This window comes from Hydra vulgaris, chromosome 02 (genome assembly GCF_038396675.1).
Source record: "Hydra vulgaris chromosome 02, alternate assembly HydraT2T_AEP".
NCBI lineage: Eukaryota > Metazoa > Cnidaria > Hydrozoa > Anthoathecata > Hydridae > Hydra > Hydra vulgaris.
The window spans coordinates 44,508,902-44,536,596 of NC_088921.1; the positions used below are offsets into that span (position 1 = coordinate 44,508,902).

Below are 27,695 nucleotides of genomic sequence, written 5' to 3' on the forward strand. Positions count from 1 at the left end.
ATATATATATATATATATATATATATATATATATATATATATATATATATATATATATATATATATATATATATATATATATATATATATAAATATATAAATATATATATATATATATATATATATATATATATATATATATATATATAAAATAAAAAAATTTATTTCAACACTTTACAAAATAGTAACTAGTGGTGTATAAATTGCTTTTATGAAAGAGGGCCGATGCTCCCCCCCCCCTTCTGCCCCCTAAAAAAAAATTTTTTTTAATGAAAATTTCACAAAATTTTATAAAATGCTTTTTTAAGCAGAGAGAAATTAGTATAAAAACTATTTTACCACATCTGCATCTGCATTGCAGATGCAGCTGCAGTCGTGGACAGAAAAGACGTGCGATCGCACTCCAATTATGACCAAGCAAATAATTGTTTTTTCTGAAAGTTTGACCATGGCTTTTTAGATAAATAAAGACGCGGTGACAGGAAAAAAATTATAAACAGGTAAACTATATAAAAAAGAAAAAAATCTTAACAAAAGAGAAATTAAAAAAAAAATCAACTAATATAAATCTGAAAAACCAAAACTCTAATAAAAAATTATTTTAATTATATTTTTCAAATACATTAAGGTTGAATAACTCATCGTGTTGGTTTGACGAGTTTCTGATTTTGTTATATTAGGAGAATAGCAATTAAATCTTTTTTTTAACATCTAAATAAAAATATTTGTATGAATATTTTTTGTTAATTCATGTGTTTTTATTTCAATTAAAAAAAGAATACATAAACAAATAAAAAAATAATGATATAAATAATTTTAATTAAACATTGAAAAAAAAATTGAAAGACTTTTTTAAAATCCTTTTAATAAAAAAAATTTAAGTTAACCTTTTCAAACCAACGCGACGAACTATAAAACTTTGATCTTTTTTAATGTTTTTATAATATTAGGTGAACTCTTTTAAATAAAAAAAGTTCTAATTATCGCTTAATAAAAAACGAACTTTATTTAAATTATCAAATGGTATTTTAAAAAAAGTTTATTGAAATGCATCTGTTGTCGTCGTTGTTTATAAAATTAAGAATACAAATTGTTTAAAAAAAAATTTATTAATAAAAATTTTAATTATTTTAAATGTTTTCAAAAATCTAAAAAGCTGTGGTTAAGTTGTCGCAAAAAAATAATAAATATGTGGTCAGGAATAGAGTGCGATCTCACACCATTCCTGTCCACGACTGCGTCTGAGTATCCATTTTGTTATGTAAAAGGAAGGATTACCCACTCAAACCTAAAAAAAAAACAACATAAAAACAACAAGTCTATTGAACTATAAAATGTAATTAACTTTTGTCTTGGCTTTTAGTGAATGATTTAGTTTTTAAATTCTATTACTGAATAAAATTAAATCATTTTTAACAATAGACACCAGGTAAAGGTAAGCCAGTGCCATCTATTAAAAAAAATTCCAAACTACAAATCTTGCAGTACTCTTTTTGCAAGCAAAAAACTTGCTGTACCACATTTGCAAGCTAAAAAACTTGTGGTACTCCTTTTGTAATACATATATATTATTTTCATATTCAAATTAAAAAAATATTAATTCTTCTGTTATAACATCAGCAGCAAGCTGTTTTTTTTCATCTTATATTCAATAGCTTCAATATCAGTTTCATCTTGTTTCCAGTAAGAAATAGTGTAAACTCTATCCTGTTGTCTCTTATTTACTTTTTCTACTCTCCTATCATAAATAACTATCTTTGAATAGTTAGCAACATACCATTTATGACAGTTTTCTTCAGACTATTCTTTCACACATAACATCATCTAAATTATCAAGTTGCTTGACAGGTAAGTTTTTATATAAATTTATAATTTCGACGGTAGTTAATTCATGTAGCTTACGCCCTAACTTCCTTTTTTGTTTTGTGTCCATTTTTTGGTGTTTAAATGCCTGTCTACCAGTAATCTCTATATGAATTTCATTATGTATTTGTCAAGTTCTCATTCTTTTTTACATGCCATATAAATAGACCACTTATCTACCTTTTCTCTGAAAACAACATCAAGGTTATCGAGATAATCTGCAGTCCTATTCTTTTTGGATCTTAATTTGGCAGATATATAACAAATTGTTGCATGAGGACATCATCGTTTGGCATCACTAAACATACCAATTAACTCTTTGCTATCTATATTGTGAAACCTTACACTAGCTGTCTCTGTCTTGAGTGCCGCTGTAATGAAAAGGGAGAAATATCTGTTATATTGACCAATCAAGACTTCTTCAACTGCATTAAGACAAGCAGAAGTCATTTCAACAAGTTGATCATGAATGGGGCATAAATTTGTCATAGATTTTAAAATATTTGGTTCAAGCATTGTCCCAAAAAAATCACTTTTTCTGCAAAATACTGCAGCTGAATTAGATTTGCAATCTAATTCAGCACAAGCACCCCTATTTGTTTTATAGCAGTTGCATTACAAAATGCTTCTCGCAGAATTGGTTGTAAACTAAAACAATATACAGATCCAGTGGTCAGATAATGTAGAAAATCAGTATAGTATTTCATAAAAATGAAACAAGTATGGAAAAAAATGTGCAAATGGTTTCCACAATACCGTGGAATAATATCTCGTGGGTGTTTGTTATTGTCTAAAAATTTACAAAACCTTGTGGATAACCTTTGCCATCTTTAAACCTCATCTTGTTCATTGCTAAACAATTTTACCTACCATACAATCATACCCAAACAATTCACTACGTTCAATTTCCAAAGATTTCAAGACTTCACAACATAAAATGGCAATTGTGTCTAGAGGGTGCAAATGACAGTTTAGCTCATTCAAGTTCTTCCCCCAGGTATTACAAATTTTGGAAATAGTAAGATGGTTAACTGATACTCTGTCAGACATTGTGTTGAATATATTTGATATGATTGAACTATGACATTTATTAAAGGGAAGCGAGTTAAAATCTGAATATATAAAAGCTAAATGATCAACTGCACCACATTTATGGCTTTCATAATCAACAGCTGTTCCACCTGGTAACTGTTCCAGCTCCAGAAAATATCCCATTATTTGATGGTGTAGCAGGCCTTGTTACGAGATTTCGCTGCGTAGCGAAAACGCGTAGCGCATTTCTAAGTAACTCAACTCAGCAAATATATTTTGCATCGTTAGAAGTTATATTGCGTCACTAGCGTCTTTTCAAGTACCGCATTGTAATTAAAGTTATTTTATTAACGCGTTAAAAATCATACAAACAGTTTGTTTTTTTCTCACTATAACAAAAGTTACAAATAAAATCTAAGTTCTTATTGAAAAAATCATTTTTATTATTTTTTTCAAATATGAACTAAATTTTATTTTGAAAAAAATATTTTTTTCATGAAACGTAAAATATTTGTTAATTTTTTTATGATTTTATGTTTGGTTTTTGGTTATTTTATTAACTGTTAATACATTTTTTCTTATTTAATTTGTGAACTCTTTTTAATAATGTTTTTAAACAATAAAGAGTTTTTTTTAATTTTTTATCAGTTACCGAAAACATATTCGTGATCATAATTTATTTTCGTAAATTAAACGAACGTCATTAAAACTTTACGTTATTGAATTAACAATAAACAAAATATCTTATTAATATTTACATCAAAATAAATTGTGCATTTTTTTAAACTATTATGACAAAAAATAATTTTTATATTTAAAAGGAACTTATATATTTAATTCCTTAAAGATAAAACTTCAAAAACACTTTATTTTTTTTAACTAATTTCTAAAAACAACAAAAAAATTATTAAACAAACTGTTTCTTTAACAAAAGTTCTATTAGTTTACAATTGCGGTTAAATGCTTTTACTTACAACTTTATTTCTTCTGAATAAACGTCACGTTAACGGTAATCAAAAGATAATTTAAATATTCTAAAAGATATAAGTTTTTGCGTAGCGCAAAACTGCTGAACGCGTAGGCAAATCGCCTTTTCGCAAGCAAAATGCGAGCTGCGTAGCGCTTCTTAACAAGGCCTGGTGTAGTGTCACAACATATATCATAAACTTGATCTGTAATACCATAGTATCCAAGCATTTTAAGGATAACTTCAACTTGATCACAACCTTTGGAGCTCTTGGCTTGAACGACTTCCAAGAGTATGTCATCTGTACCTTCCATGTCTGGGAAAGTGACACTTACAGCTATTCTTTCAACTGTGACAGTTATGTTCAGCTGTTCTTGAATCTGCTTCACTTGTTTTCCATCAAAATGAAGACAAAGTCTCTTTCCTTTCAATGTGTCAAATATGTCCTACCTTATCTGATCACCTAATCCTTCAATTTGTTCAAATCTTTTTCAATTGACTGAGCTTCTTGTTAAGTTGATTTCATCCAGATTCACACCATCTTTTTTACATATAACTGCTACTATTGAAGTTTGAGGTCTTATGCCAACATAATATCTTGCAGCAGCAGCAGTTGTATCAGTTCTTCAAGACTGATATGTATGAAAACCTTTAGTTTAGATTTATGTCAGATTTTTTTTCTTATCAGAATCTTCTTCAGAGGATAGTTCATTATCAAATTCAGGGTCAGAATTTTCATACTCAAAGGAATTTCTCTGTTCATGCGTTTCTGTTGGAGCAAAGTATATATTGATTTTTTGTTTCTCTGTTTCTTTTATCCTCAACAGTCTCTGATATCTTTGTTCTTTGTTAATCATGGCTTTTTAATAGTTTTTGTCTAATTGTTCTGAAATATATTGTTTCCTTTCACCCTTTTCGTCTTTGAAGAAAAGCAAATCTTCATCTTTTGCATTCTTAGAACAAAGAGGGTCAGAAGCAATCTTATCCTCAATATTAGGAGCAATAATATCAAAGAGACAGTTACTTTCCTCAATGAAATCCAATTGCATCTTTTCAAATTTATCTTTACTTGAATGCCAGTTGAAACTGCGTAATTTTCGCATCTTTTTATACTTCTGACCTAGCTTTAGAATCTTTTCTCTTACAGAAGCTCCCTTTAATATGAAATCACCAAAACTAGCTTTTTTCCAGATTTCTATTACAGATGAAAATCTGTTACTTGTTGTAGAACAAGGTTTATCTCAACAAAGTAAATCAAATGAGCTTGAGAACATGCAACCAGTTGGTTTAAATGTTGCAGATCTAAAATAAACAAAAAACATGAGCTAGATTTTAAAAAGGCAAACATGAGAAAATTCAATTCTTTTGTTATTCTGTCATCTTGTTGACCGGACATACTCCAGATATCTCAACACACTGCCAACACTTGGAAGTTGATTCTGTTGAAGCTCATTCAGTGGGTATTTAAGAAGGTAAATCAACCTTCTTGGGTTTGTCTGTATAGAATTCTTCCTCTTTTCTCCACTTGCTTTTCTTTTACACTTAGTTTTTCCCATTTTATCAAAATCTAATAATTTTGATCAAATAGTTTGATAATATTTAAGCTAATACAAATTAAATGAGGTTAGTAAAAATTATTCCACAGTGATGAAATTTGAAAAGAATATAACACAAATCTCAAACAAAAAACTTTAAGAACAAACACAGATCTAATTTGAAATCTCAGCATGCACCAGACTGGGTATTACGAACTACGTAAACTCATACTGTAAACTGCGTACACTTGTACTATAAACTGTGTGCACATGTATGTGTTGTGTACACAGTAAAAACTGAATGCCTACTTCAGTAAGCAAAAGAAAATATTAAATGTAATGATTACAAGCTTTCTTACTAGGAGTAATATGCATATTGTAACAACAATTAGAATTTTACAAATATTTATTAAATTTTTCAATTTTACATATATCACTTTTACAAGTGTAACATTAAAAAAATTTATATTTTTAGAATCAGGACATCAAGTATAATGGTAAAAAACTCCAAGTTAAATTTTTTTGAAGTTTTGGGACACCCTAATATATATAGACCTTTTTTTTTTTTTTTTTACCATTAAAGTCTCTCTCTCTCTCTTTCTCTCTCTCTCTCTCTCTCTCTCTCTCTCTCTCTCTCTCTCTCTCTCTCTCTCTCTCTCTCTCTCTCTCTCTCTCTCTCTCTCTCTCTGTCTCTCTCTCTCTCTCTCTCTCTCTCTCTCTCTCTCTCTCTCTCTCTATATATATATATATATATATATATATATATATATATATATATATATATAGACTTTAATGGTAAAAAAAAACGCTTTTTTTAACATTTAAATGACATCAACAATTTAGTGACATTTTAAGTACATTTAAATGTTAAAAAAATATAAATACATTGTGTTCTATTGTTTTTTTAAAAACCACAATAATAATGAATAGAAAACTTTTTTAAATAATAGGTTTTTGTTTTTTATTAGTTTTAGTATTTTTAAAACATGCGAGGAGTGTTGCTACATTGATTGGCAAATAGGTAAAGCATGCAGAGTGTTTGCATATACATATATATATTGAGGACTTGTGATGAAGTGAGACCAATTGCTCCGCGCGTGTGAAACACGCTTATAAATGACCTTCTGGTTGTGAAAAATAGCGCTTGCTAGTTTTGTTGCGAGAGTAAAAAATCGCACTCATCTAAACTAACAAGGGAGAAAATTATAGGTTAATTTTATAGAAAATATTTAAAGTAAAATTTTTGTGCTGAAGTCAAAATATGTTTAAACAGTAGAGTTTGCATATTGTTAAATAAAGAAGTTATATTTGTAATAGTCACACATAATTTGACCTGCTTCAATTTTAGTTTATGCAGTATTAGTTCAAATTAAAAATGATTTATTTCTTCTATTTGAAAGTTAAATCTAACATGTTTGTTTTTTTTAAATTCCAATTGAATTTTATCATATTATTCGCTTAAGATGAACCATTCGCTAACTCATTTATTTTATTAGGGTTTATTTGACAAAAAACTTTGCTTAACTGGAACTTTTACTTTGAATTGCATAAAAGCCCATGTAATAAATATCGAAACTTGCAACACTCAATGAAAATTCCAAACTTAAATGTTAAAAAATTAAATATCTAGCGAAATATTTATAAATATCTTATAAATGAATATCTAGTGTAAAAAGTTTATTAAACTAAAACTTCACTTCGCTAACAGGTAGAATGGAATGTTTACTACTTTCAAAACATTTCGTCATAATGATAATTGAAAATTTAAATTAAAAAATTAAAACTTGATTGAATTTTGAAATATCAAAAGTTTTAATCCACAAGATTTTGTAAAAACATAAGATTCTTTTGCTGTATTGTTTTTAATTTTCCACACATCTGTAAATAAAAGAAATATTCCTAATCTTTTTTTTTTTTTTCAACTATTGTTTATTTTAAATTAAATCAAAAATGTTTCTGTTGTTTAAAATGTCCGCACTCAAGTATGTTAATTCAACTTCAAAAAGGAAACAAAGTTAAGTAGTCATCTTTTAGGAAATAGTGATATTTCATTATTTTTATTTGTAATATATTTTTTCTGGTTGATAAACAAATGCATTAACTAAAAAATCAAAGCTTTTGTTGTTTTCTGATTTCCCAGACTTCACATGAAAAAAATTCAAACACAAAATTGTCAACCCTTTTCCTTGTACAAATCGGTACATTTTTGAGTGACCCTGTCCCCATACTTGCATGTGCAATTTATGGATGGGCCCATGGCAACCAATTTCCAACTTTAAATATTGCTCTCAAAGACTTGCTGTTGAGCGTGCATAGTTGGGCTTGTTGATAACGTATTTCAGTATTACAAGCGCAAAATATCGTGCTGGGCGATTTTATTCATTACATGCACTGTATATATATATATATATATATATATATATATATATATATATATATATATATATATATATATATATATACATATGTATATATATGTATATATATATATATATATATATATATATATATATATATATGTGTGTGTATATATATATATGTATATATATGTATATATATGTATATATATATATATATATATATATATATATATATATATATATATATATATATATATATATATATATATATATATATATATATATATATAGGCCTTGTCGGGAAGCTCTCGCCCACCCACAATTTTGTACTTAATAAGCAATTTTATATACATAAACAGATAGCTTGTGCAAAAACTAAAAGCCCTCGTAAAAAGCAGTTTGGAGGAGCAGCTCGCAAGGCTGGCCATGTTGGTTTTAGCAGACCTTTTTTCTGCTCTCTCGCGCTCATTTACTCCTGCCAAAGACTATATAAATATATATATATATATATATATATATATATATATATATATATATATAAATATATATATATAAATATATATATATATATATATATATATATATATATATATATATATATATATATATATATATATATATATATATATATATATATATATATATGTGCTTCTTACATAACTTCTTGGATTCAGGCTGGCATGGAATCTTTTATTCCCTCTCACCAATTCCAGATCAAGCTTCAGTGTATCTGGGAACATCTTTAAAATTATTGAATTCTTTCTTTCCAATTGTAATATAAAAGTTGTCCTTGATGGACAGCGCTCTTCTTCATATCTGTAACTTCCGGGTTACTCAAGGTTCTATCCTTGGCTCTTAAATCTTTTTAATTTACATTAACGATCTTCCAGATATTCTCACATCAAAGGTGGCATTGTTCGCTGTTGATACTACTATTTATTTTTGTCATGATAAGAAACCAACACTCTCTGATTGCTTGGAGGGGACATTTGAGCTTGAAAAAGATCTTACTTCTGCTACAGCATGGGGCTCACAGTGTCTGGTGAACTTTAATTCAGATAAAATCCAATTTTTAAATTTAAATCTTCCTATATTTATGAGCGGTAATGTACTCGATGAGTCATCTACTCTTTATCTTCTAGGATTAACTCTTATTTCCAATCTTTCTTGGAAACCATATATCAAATCCATAGCAAAATCAGCATCTACTAAGATTGCATCTCTTTATCCGTAGAAAGAAAGTGCTCAACACTTTCTTTCTACGGATTCTATTCTTTATCTCTATAAATCTCGAATCCGTCCTTGTATGGAATACTGTTGCCGTACCTGGGGTGGATATTCTAATGATGCCCTTTCTTTTTTAGACAAGGTGCAAAAATGCTTTGTAAACATAGTTGGACCTGCTCTTGCAGCCAACCTCCAACCATTATCACATCTTCGTAATGTTACTTCTCTTTCTCTTTTCTACAAATACTATAATGGGCATTGTTCTAAAGAGCTAGCGTTTCTTGTGCCATCTAGTAAAATTCATTCTTGTGTTACTTGTCATTTAATTAAGCCTCAACTTTTTTCTGTTACTGTTCCTAAGTGCTCCAAAAACTCTTATTCGTTTAGTTTTTTTCCTCGAACATCAGTTCATTCGAATTGGCTTCCTTCATCTTGCTTTCCTGATTCATATAATTTGCAATCTTTTAAGTTGTCTGTCAATTGTTATCTGTCTCTACAAACTTCATCTTTTCTCTTCTAGTAACTTCTAACTCTAATAGTGGTTGCTTGCAGCCTTGTTGGAAGCGAAGGTGTTGATATATTTATATATATATATATATATATATATATATATATATATATATATATATATATATATATATATATATATATATATATATATATATATATATATATATATATATATATATATATATATATATATATATATATATATATATATATATATATATATATATTTAAACAACTTTAAAAAGTATTCTACACAATAGAGTGCTCAATGTTCTTAAAAGAACAGAGCAATTATTTATTATTAGAAAATCACTTAACAAAATTTTTTTCTATTTAACACTGTGTTTCATCAACAAAGATTCATCAGAAATAAATGATCAAATTAATAAAACTTCAAATTATACTAAAAATTAAATTACAGGAAGTTGCAAATGTCTTAACTACTGTAAATTTTCACACATTTGTTGAATTTGCTGACACTATTATAAAAAGAATTCTTTAGAAATGATTACTTATGCTATTTTTTTAAATATTTTTTTAAAAGGGCAGTTAATGTAAATATTATTTGAACTCATTTATTTTTATAGTTTTTTAGGAGAAACTTATTTTCGTGCCTAGATTTAGAAATTAATTCCCATCTTTTTGTTAATAAGCATTTTTGATTTGCATGTGTAATTATTTCAATTTTTTTTTGTAGGCATAGTATGCATTTTTTGGAAATATTGTTATATGCAGGCGCTGTTTTAAGGATAGACCAATTCAGTATAAAATCATCAATATTTTTTTCTTTTAATTCCTATATATATTTTGACAGCATGGTGTCTTTTGAATACTTTTTATTCTTAAAAGATTGCTTATGATTGGCAAAACGTTTTTTCCATTCACCCTCTGTTATGCCAATATTTTGTTTATCAGGTACATTCTTAGAGGAAACAACACATTTATATACCACATTTTTTGATAAACAACGTCCACTCATTGGACTATTAATTTTAAAAAAACATTTAAAAAAATAGCATAAGTAATCATTTCTAAAGAATTCTTTTTATAATAGTGTCAGCAAATTCCATAAATGTGTGAAAATTTACAGTATTTAAGACATTTGCAACTTCCTGTAATTTAATTTTTGGTATAAATTGAAGTTTTATTAATTTGATCATTCATTTCTGATGAATCTTTGTTGATGAAACACAGTGTTAAATGGAAAAAATTTTTGTTAAGTGATTTTCTAATAATATATATATATATATATATATATATATATATATATATATATATATATATATATATATATATATATATATATATATATATATATATATATACTCCTACAGTATCACTTGTGTGGACAGATTTTACAAAAAACAAACACTTACGAGGACATTAGCATTATCGGGGACATTTTAATGTACCTGTTAATTTTTGTCTCGTATGCATCATTTTTTTTGTAAAAAAAATGTCCCCGTAAGCGACTTTTATAGACAACACACACTAAAAAAAAAAGGTAGATATTTCTACCTTAGGGTAGGATATGTGATATACCCATAGTAAGGTATAATTTTCTACCTTTTCAAGGTAGAAAATTATATTAAAAACAATTATTTGTCAAACAATTTTTTAACTTAAAGGTATAATTTTCTACCTTATTAGGTAGAAAATTATACCTTACTAAGGGTATATCACATATCCTACCTTAACTAAAAATTTCTACCTTTATTTTTTAGTGTGCAAAAAAAAAAAAAAAAAAAAAAAAAAAAAAAAAAAAAAAAAAAATATATATATATATATATATATATATATATATATATATATATATATACAACCCGTAGATGTTGTCCGAAAGTTTTTTCCATATTTTGTTGACAAAAAGTAAAAATTAAAATGCAAGACCGGAATTATTTTTTTTTATTAAATGAGAGACTGTCTGCCCCAACCAAACCCTCAGTCGATGTAGCAACACTCCCTTGCGGGTCAGGCTAAAAGATAGTAGATGTAGCAGCACTCCCTTGCGGGTCAGGCTATTTTTCAGTCGATGTAGCAGCACTCCCTTGCTAGTCAGGCTATTTGTCAGTCGATGTAGCAGCACTCCCTTGCTAGTCAGGCTATAAGATAGTCGATGTAGCAACACTCCGCGCATGATTTACAGTAAAAAAAAATAAAAACATTTTATTAAAAAAATTAAAAATAAAAACATTTTATTTAAAAAAATAAAAATAAAAACATTGTTTATATTGTTAAAAACATTCTGGTCAATTAAATTTGCGTTTTTGTGGTTTTTTTAAAAAACGATTTATTTGTAATTAAATTAATGGTTTTTACTTTCGTCCAACACGCAAATGTTGGACGAAAGTCAAAAGTAATTAAAAGTGACGTATGTGTTGGCGTAAGAATCACTTTTTTCCTTCCGCTCTTCCCAAAGACAACAAACTATAGATCTATATATATATATATATATATATATATATATATATATATATATATATATATATATATATATATATATATAATTAACAAATATTTTACTTAGGTTAAATTACAAAAGCATACAACATTTGAAGCTGAAGTGAAAGCGCATTTATTTATGATAGAAACAATAGAAAGCAAAGGAATGGTTATGGTTAATGAAAATCACTATGCATCCGATTACGTTATTGTAAGTTTTTAAAGTATTGATCAGATATTTAAAGTTGTTTTATAAATTTTATGCAATTTTGAGTGCAATCATAAACTTTTGTTAATAGGCCCACTTTAAAAGGGTAATTTTTTACTTAAGTGTACATAAACATGTAAATTCATTTATATTAAAAAAAACCTTTATAGTTTATTCTTCTGGTGATGTAATGTTAGGTTGTCTGACAATCAGGAATGCAGAGTCCCATGGAGACTTTGAATTTTTTCTTAGTCTCTAGTGTTCAGGAGCTCTAAAAGAGTTAAGTGACTTATGATCTGCAATAAGGAGAAAATCATGAGACTTTATGACTTGGAAGTTATTGTTTTTTAAACCAGAGTACTGGAGTCCTGGAGATCTTGCTTTCTAAAAAGTACTTCATAATCCTCTTCACATTTTTGGAGCTACTGGATACTAAAAAAAAATTTTTAATACATTAAAAAAAAAATTAGTTATTGCTAATTGCAAAGATGGATAAATGGCTATCAAGCAGAATGAAATAAAAATTAAGCAGCAATAGTTCTAAAAGTAATTTGGATGATGCCACTGAAATAAATAAAGAAATCACCAATTCGTCAATTATTGAACCTTGCATATCCTATCCTCAATGCAACAACACACTTTTTCTAGATTACTGGTCTGATAAAGAATGGAATGAAAAATGAAAGGAAAAGTTAGAGACATTTGACTGTTTGACAGTTTCAATAAATGGTCTAGGCTGTTCTGTTTTCAAGTCCGCAAATTATTTAAGTGCCAAAAAAACTCAAAGATAAAAATTGTCTTGCAAGTAGGCGCTTAGTAACGTCAAAGAATATGGTGAAACAAAAGGAAAAAAAATTAATGAAGAATAAGTTTTTATGTTATAAACTTTTTTCTCAGTCCAAAAATCAAGCCATAGAGATGTGTTGTTCGAAAATGCAGATCAATAAACACAAAACTACCTACTGCATTTTTTCCACTGTGTATCACATTGCAAAAATTATTTGTCTACTTTCTGATTTCATGTAAATTAAATTTCTGATTTCATGTAAGTGTAAAGTTCATATTTTACAATTGGATCATACTTGTGCTGAAATTGTCCATCATATTTCTAATGAAATGTGTACAAAGCTTGTAAACTACATATTATATAAAGATAGTAAAATCGGATTTATGATAGATGAGTCTAAATAATTAGCAAAAAGTAAACACTCTAGAAATAAATATCGTTAATAGTATATTTTTTAGCATATAGGAGTAAACACTCTAGAAATAAATATCGTTAATAGTATATTTTTTGAACTTATCGAAAACACAGTACTCTCTTTTATAGCAAACAATTTTATAAGTGCTTTACATTGTCTAGGTTTTAACAATAATTTTTTATTAGGAAATTGGTTTACTTTTGAATCAGTTACCCAATTTAATTTTATAGTATTGTAGTAGTCATCGTCTAGAGTTAGCAGTGAATGATGTTGTGCAAAATATTTTACCGATCTAAAACGTAATGGAGGAGATAGAGCCCAACACGCAGGCTTTAAAAAAAATTGTATGACATCAATTTTGTATTAAACATGGGACTAATGCTAGATGCTTTAATAAAACTAGAACATCGTTATAAAAAGTTACAAGAAAGACAAACGTCTTAGGAACTAAGGTTTATTACCTTAAAATACCATGCATTTCAATCAATAAGAAATTGTTCCAGTGAACATTATTCGCACAGCTTGCAGCAAAAAAATTTGAATTTGAAGACATCAAATTGCAGACAGATATAGTTTTAAAAATAATTAACAAAAATATTTTTTTTGTAAATTAAGTGAAAATCTTTAATCTAAAATGTTTACAACTAGAGCTGCACATAAATTACTAGAAGACAAAGAAAATGATCCAAACAAAGAAAATTACGATTGTTTGATAAAAAATTTAATCTTTTATTGATAAACCACAATATTTTGCAGTAAAAGATCCATGCTTTGCAGACAGTGGCATTAGACAATTAGCAAAAACTTTCAATATTTGTGAAAGGGCAGCAGTCCAAGGATTTCGTGCGTATTTTGCCACAGGTGACTGTAATAAAGTTTCTAATGATCTTCAGCCTCTGAGCATTGCTATAAATAACTTGATTGTTTCTACAGTTGAATGCGAGCGTTCTTTTTCTACTATGAATATAATTTTGTCTTCTTTGCAAAACTCTTTGATAATAAAAAAACCGTGTCTACTTTGATGTTTACTTCACTAGTAGATCCACCAGTTATTAATTTTGATTCAAAGGATTATGTAACAAAGTGGTTTGGAAAAGGACATTGTGATGCTAATTTTAGGAATTGTGCTCCAACATTAAAGTCCGTCAATGAAAGTGAATCACTTTGGAAGATATTTTGACAAAAAAAAGTTGTTTACTTTTTAATATTGGTACACATAAATGAAATTTGCATTAATTGTATATACTTACCATTGTTTTTTGATTTTTTAGCGACTCTTGATTTTTAATTTGAGTCTGTATTTAACGGTGACATTCTCTTAAGAATATAACATTCCCCTTCCCCACCACACACCCGGGTATTATTTTTACTATAGGTGTTTATAATCCCTTATTTGAGGAAATAAGAGATTATAAATGTTTGCATAAAAGTAAGACTTGTACTGCATGAATGGTTAATACAACCTTGTTACATATTATTTACTGCTCAACAAAGTTCAATTTAAAGATATATTGTTGGAGTGTATTTTTTTATAATTTATCTCTTTACTTAAGTTGCCTTTGATATATAATTTTTTAACAAACAAGCGGTTTGATTTTTGCTTTATTTATTATTTATCTATATTAATTTATTCATTATTGTGTTATTATTGCTACATTTTATGTTATTATTATATTTAATTGTTATCTATGATATGTACATACAATTTATATTGCATTATAATTATTCTTCATATTATTGATACTTTATTATTATTATTATTATTATTATTATTATTATTATTATTATTATTATTATTATTATTGATATTTGGTATAATTACTATAATTATTACATTATTAGTTACATCACTCATATAGTTACAAACTAGTCAAATGGAGTGACAGGTGTCACTCCATTGACTATTTGTAATTATATGAGTGACACCTAACCCAATTCTATTAATTTACAATGAGCATTTGTAAATGTTTATTGATATGGTTGAATAATATATATATATATATATATAATATATATATATATATATATATATATATATATATATATATGTATACATATATATATATATATATATATATATATATATATATATATATATATATATATATATATATATATATATCTATATATATATCTATATATATATATATATCTATATATATATATATCTATATATATATATATCTATATATATATATATATATATATATAAATACATATATATATATATATATATATATATATATAAATATATATATATATATAAATATATATATATATATATATATATATATATATATATATATATATATATATATATATATATATATATATATATATATATATATATATATATATATATATATATAAATCAGTAAATGTTAAAAGGGCAGAAGTCCAATAATGTAAACTATCAGGAAACTAAAAAAAACTGTTTTTTCCTGTAGTAAATTTTTGTTAATGGTTTAATAATTTTTTTTTTGAAGGTGAAAACTATCTCCTTCAAAAAAAAAAAATTTTAAACCATTAACAAAAATTTACTACGTAGGAAAAGGCAGTTTTTTTTTAGCTTCCCAAAAGTTTACATAGTTGGACTTCCGCCCTTTTAACATTCACCGATTCATGTATTATTACAACAGAATAAATAAATTTAGTTTGTGCACACACAAGTTAAATTTAATTTAATTTTCTGTTGTAATTAAATATAAGTAAGATTAAACTAAAAAATTGTATATATTAAATTTTTTTATTTGTATATATTAAGTCTTTTTAGTTGTATATATTAAATTTTTTAATGGACAATAGAAATTGTTTTATTAATATTCTTTTATTTTCACTTTCGTTAAATTGTAATATTCTTTTTCTTTTTTTTTACAGAAGCGTATTGATGAGTTAAAGTTGCTTTGGTCATTATTGCTTCAACAATCTCAAGAGAAATCTTATATGCTTCTTTGCACACAGTCAAGGGTTAACATTTTGTTTCAAATCGATGAGTTGTTGTACTGGATTATTGGAAAAGTAATAATTTTTATTTGTGTTTATTTAAATACTATTACAAAGCTTATACTTCGCTACCATAATTTAACTTTGGATTGCCTACAATAATTAAAGAGTTATGTTATAAGAGCTGATCAAATGAAAACCAAATTATAACCAAATCATCATATAAAACCTCATGTAAAGTATAAATGTTTATATTCATATGTAGTAGAATAGATACAAAGTACTTAACTTAAAACAATTAAAAACCTATAAATAATCAAACAATTTAGAAAAAACTTGGTTTATTGTGACTTAGGTTTAGTGCAAGCTTGTTTATAGATTAACCTAATACATTATCTCTCTTAACCAAATATGTTACCTTATTTAACCAAATCATTAACTCTTAACTAGTTTCATTAAGTTTTAAAAATGTGAAAACTAGTATAATTGCCACACTTATTATTGTGTATTGAGATTATTTATTTTTGTTTTATTTTTTTTTATTTATCTTAGGAATCTATTGTTGCAGAAGAAGAACCTATTAGGGATTTAGAGCATGTCCAATTGTTACAAAAGAACTTTGATGCTTTTCATAAAGTAAGTTTTTGTTTTAGCTCAAATTATATTTTAAAACCAATTTGAGTCGTTTCTAATTTTTCTCTTTTGTTATTATTTATTATTTAAAAATTGTTAAGCTATTCATTAAAATTATAATTTCTAATATTTATTATGTAGTATTATTATATCTTTTACTTCAAAATTTTCAAAGCTCAGTTTAAATTTCAGTTCAAATTATGAAGGTATTATTTTAGTTTCTTTGACATAAAATGTATTTATAAATACTTTCAACCAAATTTTAATAATTTAAATAATAAATTGTATTAATCAAATCAAAATTATCTTCAAGAAAAAAAAGTATTTGTTGCCATTCAAACATGTTTAATTTTACATACAAAATTTTTTCCAAAAAAGTCAATAACATTTAAAAAGTTGGATAATAAATTTTTTTGGTAATTAAAATAAATTTGATTTAGGTAGTCAAGCCATTAAAACTTAAATTTGGTTGTTATATTTACTAGTTCTATTAGTTATATTTACTAGTTAAATTTGGTTGTTATATTTACTAGTGCATATATTTACTATCTATTTTCTCTATTTTCAATACTTAAAGTGAAAGTCTATTTGTCATCAAAAACTTATAAAATCTTTCTCAATTTGTTTAAGTTTTGCTCTAAAAAATATGCTCTAATATCTGTCACTTGTTGATATTGAGTTTTTTTAGTTCGAAATAAAGAAAGTTTTCTACATATTATATTACTTGTTGCTATTTAAATGAAAAAAGAACTTTTCTACCATTGTAAAGATGATATTCAATAAAAAATTTCTTAGTGTCAGGTCAGGGATATATGTCATTGATTGTCCTGCTACTGTTAACATGTCATCTAGTGCAATCTGTTCCGTGTTCAGTTGCCTTGTAGGATTCGCTTACTAAGCAACGTGTTTTTCCTGTTATACTTTGGAACATCTGTCATGTCTATAGTAATATCTATTTTTGTCTGTTGTACTTTGGAACATCTGTCATGTCTATAGTAGTATCTATTTTTGTCTGTTGTACTTTGGAACATCTGTCATGTCTATAGTAGTATCTATTTTTGTCTGTTGTACTTTGGAACATCTGTCATGTCTATAGTAGTATCTATTTTTGTCTGTTGTACTTTGGAACATCTGTCATGTCTATAGTAGTATCTATTTTTGTCTGTTGTACATTGGAACATCTGTCATGTCTATAGTAGTATCTATTTTTGTCTGTTGTACTTTGGAACATCTGTCATGTCTATAGTAGTATCTATTTTTGTCTGTTATACTTTGGAACATCTGTCATGTCTATAGTAGTATCTATTTTTGTCTGTTGTTAGAGATGTCTTCCTGTTATAGTCTTACATTCAGTTCTCCAGAGCTCTCTTCAATTCTCTCTAAATTGTTTAAAGAGGAAGTGCCAAGACAAGTTATGTTTGTTTACAAGTAAACATTAGAAAATAAGTTTTGAGTTTATTAAAATTACCAAAATAATTTATTTGTTGAGATATTTACAAAAAATATTTATTGTTTTGCCATTATACTACTGGTTGAGAGGTTAATATTACCTTTATGAATCTGCATAGTTTTTTCTGTTGTAAAAATATCTGGTTTGAATAATAAATGTACTTACTGCAGAGTTTTTTAAACGATTTACAATTACACAAGTAGATTGGGTTTTCCTCTTTAATAAAAAAACTTAGTATAATATAGTACTAATACTAGTTTTGTTTTTAAAATAAAATAAATGTAAGTTAGAATTTTAAAGTGTTTACCTATTGATCATGCTATTTTTATTCAGTTATTATACAACTTATAAAAGGTTATATATAAGACATTCTTCTACATAAAAATGAATTGCAAAAGGGAAAACCCAAACCCAATTTTTATAACTCGAGTTTAAGTTATTTGAAAGGACTTGTATTGTTGTTGATATTTTTTTATTAACTACAAAAGCACATTAATCAAACCAGTATTTACTTTAGGAAAAAAACAAAAAGCTGAAACTTACCTTCGAGAAAAAAAAATGTCGTAAAAATTATTTGCTAACATCTTGATAAATAGTTTATTCTGGAAAGTTTAGTTAGTGGTTTTTTTAAAAACTCTGTAGAACATTCTGATCCTTCTAACTATCATCTGATCAGGAGGGTAGTTAAAAGTATCAGAATGTGATTCTGATCCTTCTAACTATCGTCCAAAAGGTTCTTCAAGGATTATTAATAAGTCAAAAATTTAATACAAATTCCTACAAATTACGTAGGACCGCTCTTGACTTTCTCTTGATATTTTACTCAACATCTCTTGATTTAGCCATATCTCCTAAATAATTTTTTTTATCTTACCTGGGTAATGCTGAAAGATGTAAGGCTAGCTATTTAAATTTAAACATTGTTTTATACATTTTATAATTTTTGTACTAAGGATTTGTTGGGTAATGAAGTACGCATTACAGAAGTAAATGAAATTTGCAAAAAGCTTTGTGAAGAAAAACATCCTGATATACAAGAAATATTAGCAAAATGTGAAGTGAGTTTTTAATACTCAAAAACATTTTACAAAAGACATTTAAGTTTTTTGTTAATATTTAGTTTTTGATATTTTTAAAATTAATATTTTCAGAAATTAAATTCATCATGGAATACTTTGATGGAACATGTTCAAGAAAAAAATAAGAAATTGATGGTGCTTTTTGAGTTGTATCGTTTCTACAGGTCTGTACAACTTTAGATAATTCTAAAAAATAATAGCAAAAGCAAGCTATCGTATATAAGTATGATTATCAAATGGTATATGATTATCAAATGGTATATGATTATCAATTTATAGTATCTATAGTTTTATAATGCAATATTTTTTTATTACTAGATGGTTATTTTGTTATATGCAGTTATATCCTGTGTTTTTTAAGTTATATGGACATTAAGATCTGACCACCCAATATTTATAGCAAAAAATCATTTTTGTACTGTATAATACATGCATTTATTACTAGAAAACATTTTAATTTTTAAAAAAATGCATGAATTAACGAATACAGAAATCACAGTATAAAAATGTGTTAGTACTTTGTATGGGCTCCTTCAACTTTTAGAAAAGTGCCTATTGATTGCTGCAATGAGGCAACAAAAGACTTAATATTCAGGCATTATTTTATGACACCACACATTCATTTTAGCTTTTCTCAGATTTAAAAGTGAGTTTGGGTTCGGTTTAAAAACTTCTGCTTTCAATTTACTCACAGTTTTGATGAGGTTTAAAATGATTGGATTGCACGACGAAAGGGCAAGAATAATAATTCCATTTTCTTGGAGCCATGTCTTGACAATTTTTTCCTAATGGCAATTTGCCCCATCATGCATGGAAATATCAAACTTTTTAATTTGAAATCAATCAGACACCTTGTTTTTCAATATTTCTAAGTAAATTGCGGAATTAACAGTCTCATCTTGTTATAAAATGTGTAAATTGATGACAGTGGTTGTGTCTCAAATCATAGTTGCATACATTGCTTAACAGAAGGGACAATTTATTAGGTATTAAAGTGTGAGTTTGATAGCCGTCAAACATCGACTTTGTATGCTGCAAACTGCTTAGCTTACGCTTTGTCTGAAAACATGACACCTTGCTTCATTTCAACAGTTCAATTAAGTTTTTACAGTGTTAATTCTCAGTCTTTTACAGGATTTTGTTGGATTGATGTCATATATTGACTTGATAGTCTGAATGATATTATAAACAGTTGTCTTAAATATCTTTAAATGTATAGCAATCATTTTTCAAATCATACTTGTTGTCTTCCATTAACTTTGCACTTTTAGCATGAGATGTTGTAGTCGCACTCCAAAATAATAATGATTGAGTTGTTATAAGCATATAAGATATTTTAATGTATATGGAGCATATAAGATATTTTCCCGTAAGTTAATAACTATTAAAATAAAAAGTTATTAAAATATAAAAAAGAGATAGGGAATGTAAGGTAAAAAAAGTGGCAAGAATATCGGAACAAAATTGGGGGGGGGGGGTCACATTTTTTATTTAATTAAAATAGTTTAATATTTTTGCTTGATTAAAATAGTGTCATATTTTTATTTAATTAAAAATAGTGTCACATTTTTATTTGATTAAAATAGTGTCATTTTTACCAGCTTTACTATAGCCTCTTAAAATTTTTCATTTTTGTTGATGTTATTTTTAACTATTTGTTGTTTTTTTTTACAATGTTTTTTTTGTTTAGGCATTTTTGATTTTTAACTTTTAACTTTTTAGTTTATATAATTATATATAAGTATCATCTGGATCTGCATTAATTAAGTGTGGATCTGCATAAATTTTTCATTGAAACTTAAGTTATTAACTTATTTTTATATTTAATAGCATTGTTTAATAGTGAGCTTAAACTAAATTTTTGTTTGGGTAATAATATTTTTTAGAGATGTTGATGAGAGTCTTGTATGGATGAGTGAAAAAAATGATATTTTATCCAACCCAGATATAGGAGATGATTTACAAAGTGTCACTGCATTACAAAGGAAACATGAAACATTAGAACGAGACCTTGCTGCTTTGTCTGTCAATGTAATTTGTGATATTTAATAATTTTAATATTTAATAATTTTACTATTTTCAACTTTTTCTTTTTAACTTATTTTTATTTTTATTTTATTTAAAGGTATAATTTTTTTTAAAGGCATAAGTTTTTTTTAAAGGTATCAATTTTAAATAATGAAGCCAGTGATTTAAAGAAAAAGTATTTTGATGCTGAAAAAACTATCATAGAAAAAGAAAATGAGCTGACTTTGTACTGGAAAAATTTGCAGGAAAAGGTGACTAGTTTTTACTTTTTATATTTATATTACTTTAAACATTGTGAATATTAAAAGGATTTATTTTAAGCATATTATATATATTTGTGTATAAGTATGTATATAAATGATTATATATAAACTTTTCAACTTTTTGTATAATTTTGCTTGTTTTCTGACTCGCAGCGGAGTGCTGCTACATCAACTGAGGATTTGGGGTGGAGCGGCAATCTTTTCTTTCATTATTCATTGTTTTTTTTTCTTTTTCTGAAAACGTCGTATGCTATAAAGATAGGCAAAACTAGTGATCAAATGCCTCTAAAATTTAAATCAGCTATAGAAGATATATATATATGTATATATATATATATATATATATATATATATATATATATATATATATATATATATATATATATATATATATATATATGTATATATATATATATATATATGTATATATATATATATATATATGTATATATATATATATATATTATATATATATATATATATATATATATATATATATATACATACACTATAGTGTGTATAGATAACAAATTGTTACTAGTTTTTCCTATCTTTATGTGGTCCACAGTTAGGTCACTATAAAAAGGGAACATACTATTACTCTATCACTTGGCATTATTTTACTAATTTTAGTGACAATATAGTATTCACAAAAGATAAGTTTTGCTTTAAAAAAAGGAAGTTTACATAAAAGATCGCAAAAGCACTTGAAACAAGTCAACTGGTTTGAGCTGTTTAATGGTAAATCTGCCTGTGAATTCCATGATTTATTTTTACATACTTATAATAAATCTTGTTGAATGTTTATTTCTATTTTTAATAATAAAAAGAGAACATTTATTTCTGGAAGATGCAAAAGTGAATAAAGCATTAAAGTGCAAACATTCTCTATCTTATTCTAATTTGCATGGACATAGTCAAGAATTTTGAAATACATTTAACAAAAAGTGCACTAATTTTAAAAAACTAATCCAAAGATCAACTTGAGAAATGGAGCAAAGAGAAAGGGAGCAAAGTTTACCTAAACTTTTATTCAGAAAATTATAGACCAGTATCCTTAACATCTGTAATTTGTAAAATGTTTGAAAAGCTTGTTCGGGATGTAATTCTGGAACATTTAGTTTCAAATAGTTTTATTTTTGATGAGCAAACTGATTTAGGTATTTTTGTACAACTGGATGTGAATACACTGATATGAAGCCCCCACGTAGGCAGTGTACAATTGTGTACTCTTCAAATGTGCAACCTTATCTTGAATTTTTGGCTCCAGCATGGAGTCGTCAATTTTAGCAGTAATTTCCATTGCCAAAAGAGTTCAACAAAGGGCTGCAAAAATACCATTCTCAAATAGAATGCTTAGTTATGAAAAGCGACTAGTTAAAATGGGTTTAACAACTTTAAAACTTAAAAGAAAATGCAGAGACTTAATTCACTTATACAAAATATTATTTAGAAATTATCAATCTTAATTTCAAAACATGTCTTCAAGTCAAATAATAAGTTGACTCATGTTCTTCAATTAGAGGTCACAAACATAAAATCAGGATGCAGTGTTTCACGGCTCATGAAATAAATGTCATTCTTGCATCAGTTAGTTCAAGAATCCATTTCTCAAATTGTGAATAAACTTCTTGATGATGTTTAATGTTTGTCAAATCTATACTAACGGTTTACATATAATGGTTAAAAACTTTGGTTTAAAGCAACAACAAAAAAAGTACTGTGCTGCTTTAGCTGAATGTTGGTACATCTCAGATTGTGGATTTGCACAGTTTTAACACTAACTAATCACCTAATTATAAACTAATTAAAGAAATTATAATTAATTAGTTAGGAACTTATATTTGGCTGCAAACAGATAAGGGCAGAGGTTTGACTGTAGAGAGATGAGATTTAACAATGGAAAGATAAGAATCTCAAAGTTACTTGGCTTTTATAATTTGAGAGGAATTTAAGTTTTTTCGATTTCAACAACTAATTCCCAGTGGTTTTGGGAATATTGCTTATTTTAATTTAACACATAGCACTCTTGACCCTTTGCAAACTGCAGGAAAATATTTTTAAATTTTAACAATAAATCTGTTAACAATAAAATTGTACTATACATAAAATTCATAAATTTATTGTTAATATTTAAAAATATTTTCCTGCAGTTTGCAAGGGGTCAAGAATTTTATGGTATTTCATTAAATTTATGTTTAGGGATTAAATTCTGTTAAATTATAATAAAAATAATAAAAAAACTATTATCACTTTTAGTAGTTATAAATGCCCAGTAGAAATATAAATAGCCCCATAATATGAATCATAGTCTATGTGGTGAGTCATCAGGGTACGCTGTGGGTGAGATATCGAAAATATGAAAATGTTGTCTTTTTGGTGTTTATTTTCGCAGTGATGAAATGTAGGGGTCTGTGGTTGCCAACAATCTCCTGAACATATCTTCCTTAGTCTTAACTCATGAAAACTTTTAAAAAACCCAAATGATGTTACCTAATTTAATAATTGGTTGATTCTTGAGCATCCTTGGAGAGCTGACCAGTCAGTAAAATGGCCAAAGAAATAATGTCTGTTCCATGGTGTCTGTTTCATATCCAATTATTACATATCCAATCTTTTCTGTCAATGAGTTTTCCAAATGTGTGGCAAAATGTATGGCAAATAAATTTTAAACAAAACTTATTTACTTGGTGAAATTTTTATTTTAATAAAAATGTATAATGTATTTATACAGTAATTTAAATGAACTCTATCCATTGTCATATAAGAAGAAATGACTTTTAAAGATTTAAATTACTGTTTAAACTACATTTAAATTACTTAATAAATTACATTTAAATTATTGTATTTATAGATTTATAATACTGTATAAATAAATTTAATACAAAAAAATACAATATTTATTATGATTATGGATTTATGCATTATTTATGTATGTATTTATTTGTTTATTAAATACTTAAAAGCATTAAAAAACATCTGCACAGAGTATGTACAGTAAAAAACATCTACGCACAGTACAGTTTTTAATTTAATTATGAAGTTAGTAACTTTTTAAATGAAAAATATTTCTTAATATTAATAATGTCATTAAAAAAATATATATATATATATTCAGTTTAAAATATGAAACAAGAAAAAAAAGAGAATCAATCATTTCTTAAAGATTGGAAAATGGTAATAATTACTGCCTTTTTCTAAATCGATATTGTAACTTGTGACTTATTCTAAATTGTGACTATTTCTAAATTGACATTAGAATTACTTTCATGTTTTATAAAGCGTTAAAGTATTATGTTTTACCATGATTTCTTTTAAAATCTTTGAAAATTTAAATTTCAGTAACTAATTGTTTTGATAATTTATAAAAATATTCAATTATTTGGAAAAGAAATTGCTGAAGTGATATAGACCCGGTCATATAGACTACTATTTTTTCATTAAATTTAATCAATATTACATGCTATTTGCTTTTTTACATACTCTTTGCTAATTTTTTTTCTGCTTTAAATCTGCCATTTTTGAAAATGTTGTTTCAGATAACATTTTTCTTTTTTTGATATCTAATATTGCACAGTGGGCCATGATGTGCCAAAAGTCAAAATTATTTTTATTCAATTTTTGTATAAAAAACTACTATTCAATGAACGTAACATATTTTAATTTTAAGTTGTCACCCTGAACAATATTTTAGACGGTCAAGCGCTTTTCTTAGAAAGTTTAGAAAAATATTTTTTTTATATGTTTTGTCATTTAATGTTAAGTTATATTACTTCAAATTTGAATTGTAGTTTTAATACATATGTTGGCTATCAATTGGCATTTCTGTTTATCTTCTTGAACGTATTTGACTCATTTTATGATCAATCAAAGATAGTGTGTTTAATGGTTGAAATAATTGCGTTTTTTTTTTGCTAATACTATGCTTATATTTTTCGGCCATATTTGGCCAGCTTTTTTATGGCTGATATTCACTAAAAAAAATATATTTAATGAGTTAAAAACAGTTTTGGTTGCAGATACTTGCAGATGTAGACTATGTAACTAAAACATTACACATGATTTTATACTGTGACAACTGTCAATGAAACATTTTTTTTATATTACTATATCTTATTGATTATACAAAAACTCTATATAAATAGGTTGCTTAGATATTGTTAGTAAACTAATCACCAACTATATTTAACTTATATTATATTAGATTATGCAAAATATATTTTATATATATATATATATATATATATTATATATATTTATATATATTTTATATGTATTATATATATTATATATATATATATATATTATATATATATATATATTATATATATATATATATATATATATATATATATATATATATATATATATATATATATATATATATATATTCATAAATTAGTAGAAAATCACTTAACAAACATTTTTTTTTTAAAGTGATGTTCTACTAATTTATAATTGCTCTGTTCTTTTAAGAACATTGAGCACTCTATTTTTTAGAATACATTTTAAAATTGTTTAAATATATATATATATATATATATATATATATATATATATATATATATATATATGTGTGTGTGTGTGTATATATATATATATGTGTGTGTATATGTATATATATATATATATATATATATATATATATATGTATATATATGTATATATATATATACATATATATATATATATATATATATATATATATATATATATATATATATATATATATATATATATATATATATATATATATATATATAGGTCGACTTTTGTAGAATAAATAATAATATAACAATGAAGTACCATTATATATACAACTGCATTAGATCCAATAATATGTCTATACAAGATCCAGCAATTTATGATCAATTAGTTGTCAAGTTAGACTTAAATGATTCTGAAATTATAAGAAACAAATTAATTGCATTCCTAAAGAACTTGAAGTCTCGTTGGAATGATGTTAACCGCAAAGCTGCAGCATTTGAGAAAAAATATGCTAAATGGTTGGATTCTGACTTTATACCTTTTGCATATGTTCCACCTGCTACTCCAACAATTGTTACTACTCCTCTTGGTAGGCCCATTTTAAATTTTGATGAGTCCTCTTTGTGATCTAAGTATAGAAAAGTTGCTGATATGGATCAATACTCAGCTAACCAACTATTATTTGCAAGTAAAGTCAAATTTGGAAAAAATAATGGGCCTAAAGAAGCCAAACTAGCAGAAAAATTGTTAGTGGATACTATATCCCCATCTTGTATGTCTACTGATAGCTTTAGCCCTTATTTTAGATTGTAATTTGACAAAGGCATCTTATCAACTTATGAAAAATAAAGCTGATGAAAAGGAATGCAATCTCTACCCAACATATAATAATGTTAGAGTGGCAAAAGATCAATGCTATCCTAAAAACATTAGCGTAACTGACTATTCTGCTAGTGTTCCACTTCAAGATCTACTGGATCACACTACAACAAGGCTTTTGGAGACACAGACTGGTGTTTTAAATGCAAATGAGTGTAATAGACTTACTCTAATATACAAAGATGGTTTTGATGGCTCAAGTGGACATAGTATTTATAAACAAACATGTAATGATGATGAGTGTACTAGGAATCTGAAGAGTGAGGAGTCTCTGTTTATTACATGCTTTGTGCCTTTAGAGCTCTCATCTATTATCAATGATAAAAAGATTATTCTTTGGAGAAATTCTAAACCATCATCTACTTTGTACTGTCAGCATTTGCGATTTAAATTTGTAGAGGAAACTGCAGACCTTCTTCGTAGTGAGGAATTGACATTAAAAAATGAGACCATACAGCTAACTAAAACAAGCTATATCCTACATAATGGTAAGTCTATTGATGTTGACCATAAAATTGAAATAACTATGATTGATAGCAAAGCCCATACTGCATTATCAGATGTAACAGACTCATCACAGTGCTGC

The 27,695-nt window shown here is 26.1% G+C and overlaps 1 protein-coding gene across 1 annotated transcript in view; it reads left to right on the forward strand.

Moving 5' to 3' along the window:
* LOC100205922 (spectrin alpha chain, non-erythrocytic 1) overlaps positions 1 to 27,695 on the forward strand; it is a 121,795-nt gene that overhangs the window by 814 nt on the left and 93,286 nt on the right. Inside the window, exons 2-8 of the mRNA XM_065791061.1 lie at positions 12,022 to 12,147; positions 16,224 to 16,364; positions 16,842 to 16,925; positions 19,326 to 19,430; positions 19,524 to 19,615; positions 21,338 to 21,482; positions 21,614 to 21,730. Of these exons, the coding sequence (XP_065647133.1) occupies positions 12,022 to 12,147; positions 16,224 to 16,364; positions 16,842 to 16,925; positions 19,326 to 19,430; positions 19,524 to 19,615; positions 21,338 to 21,482; positions 21,614 to 21,730 (810 nt within the window). The remainder of the gene's footprint in view (positions 1 to 12,021; positions 12,148 to 16,223; positions 16,365 to 16,841; positions 16,926 to 19,325; positions 19,431 to 19,523; positions 19,616 to 21,337; positions 21,483 to 21,613; positions 21,731 to 27,695) is intronic.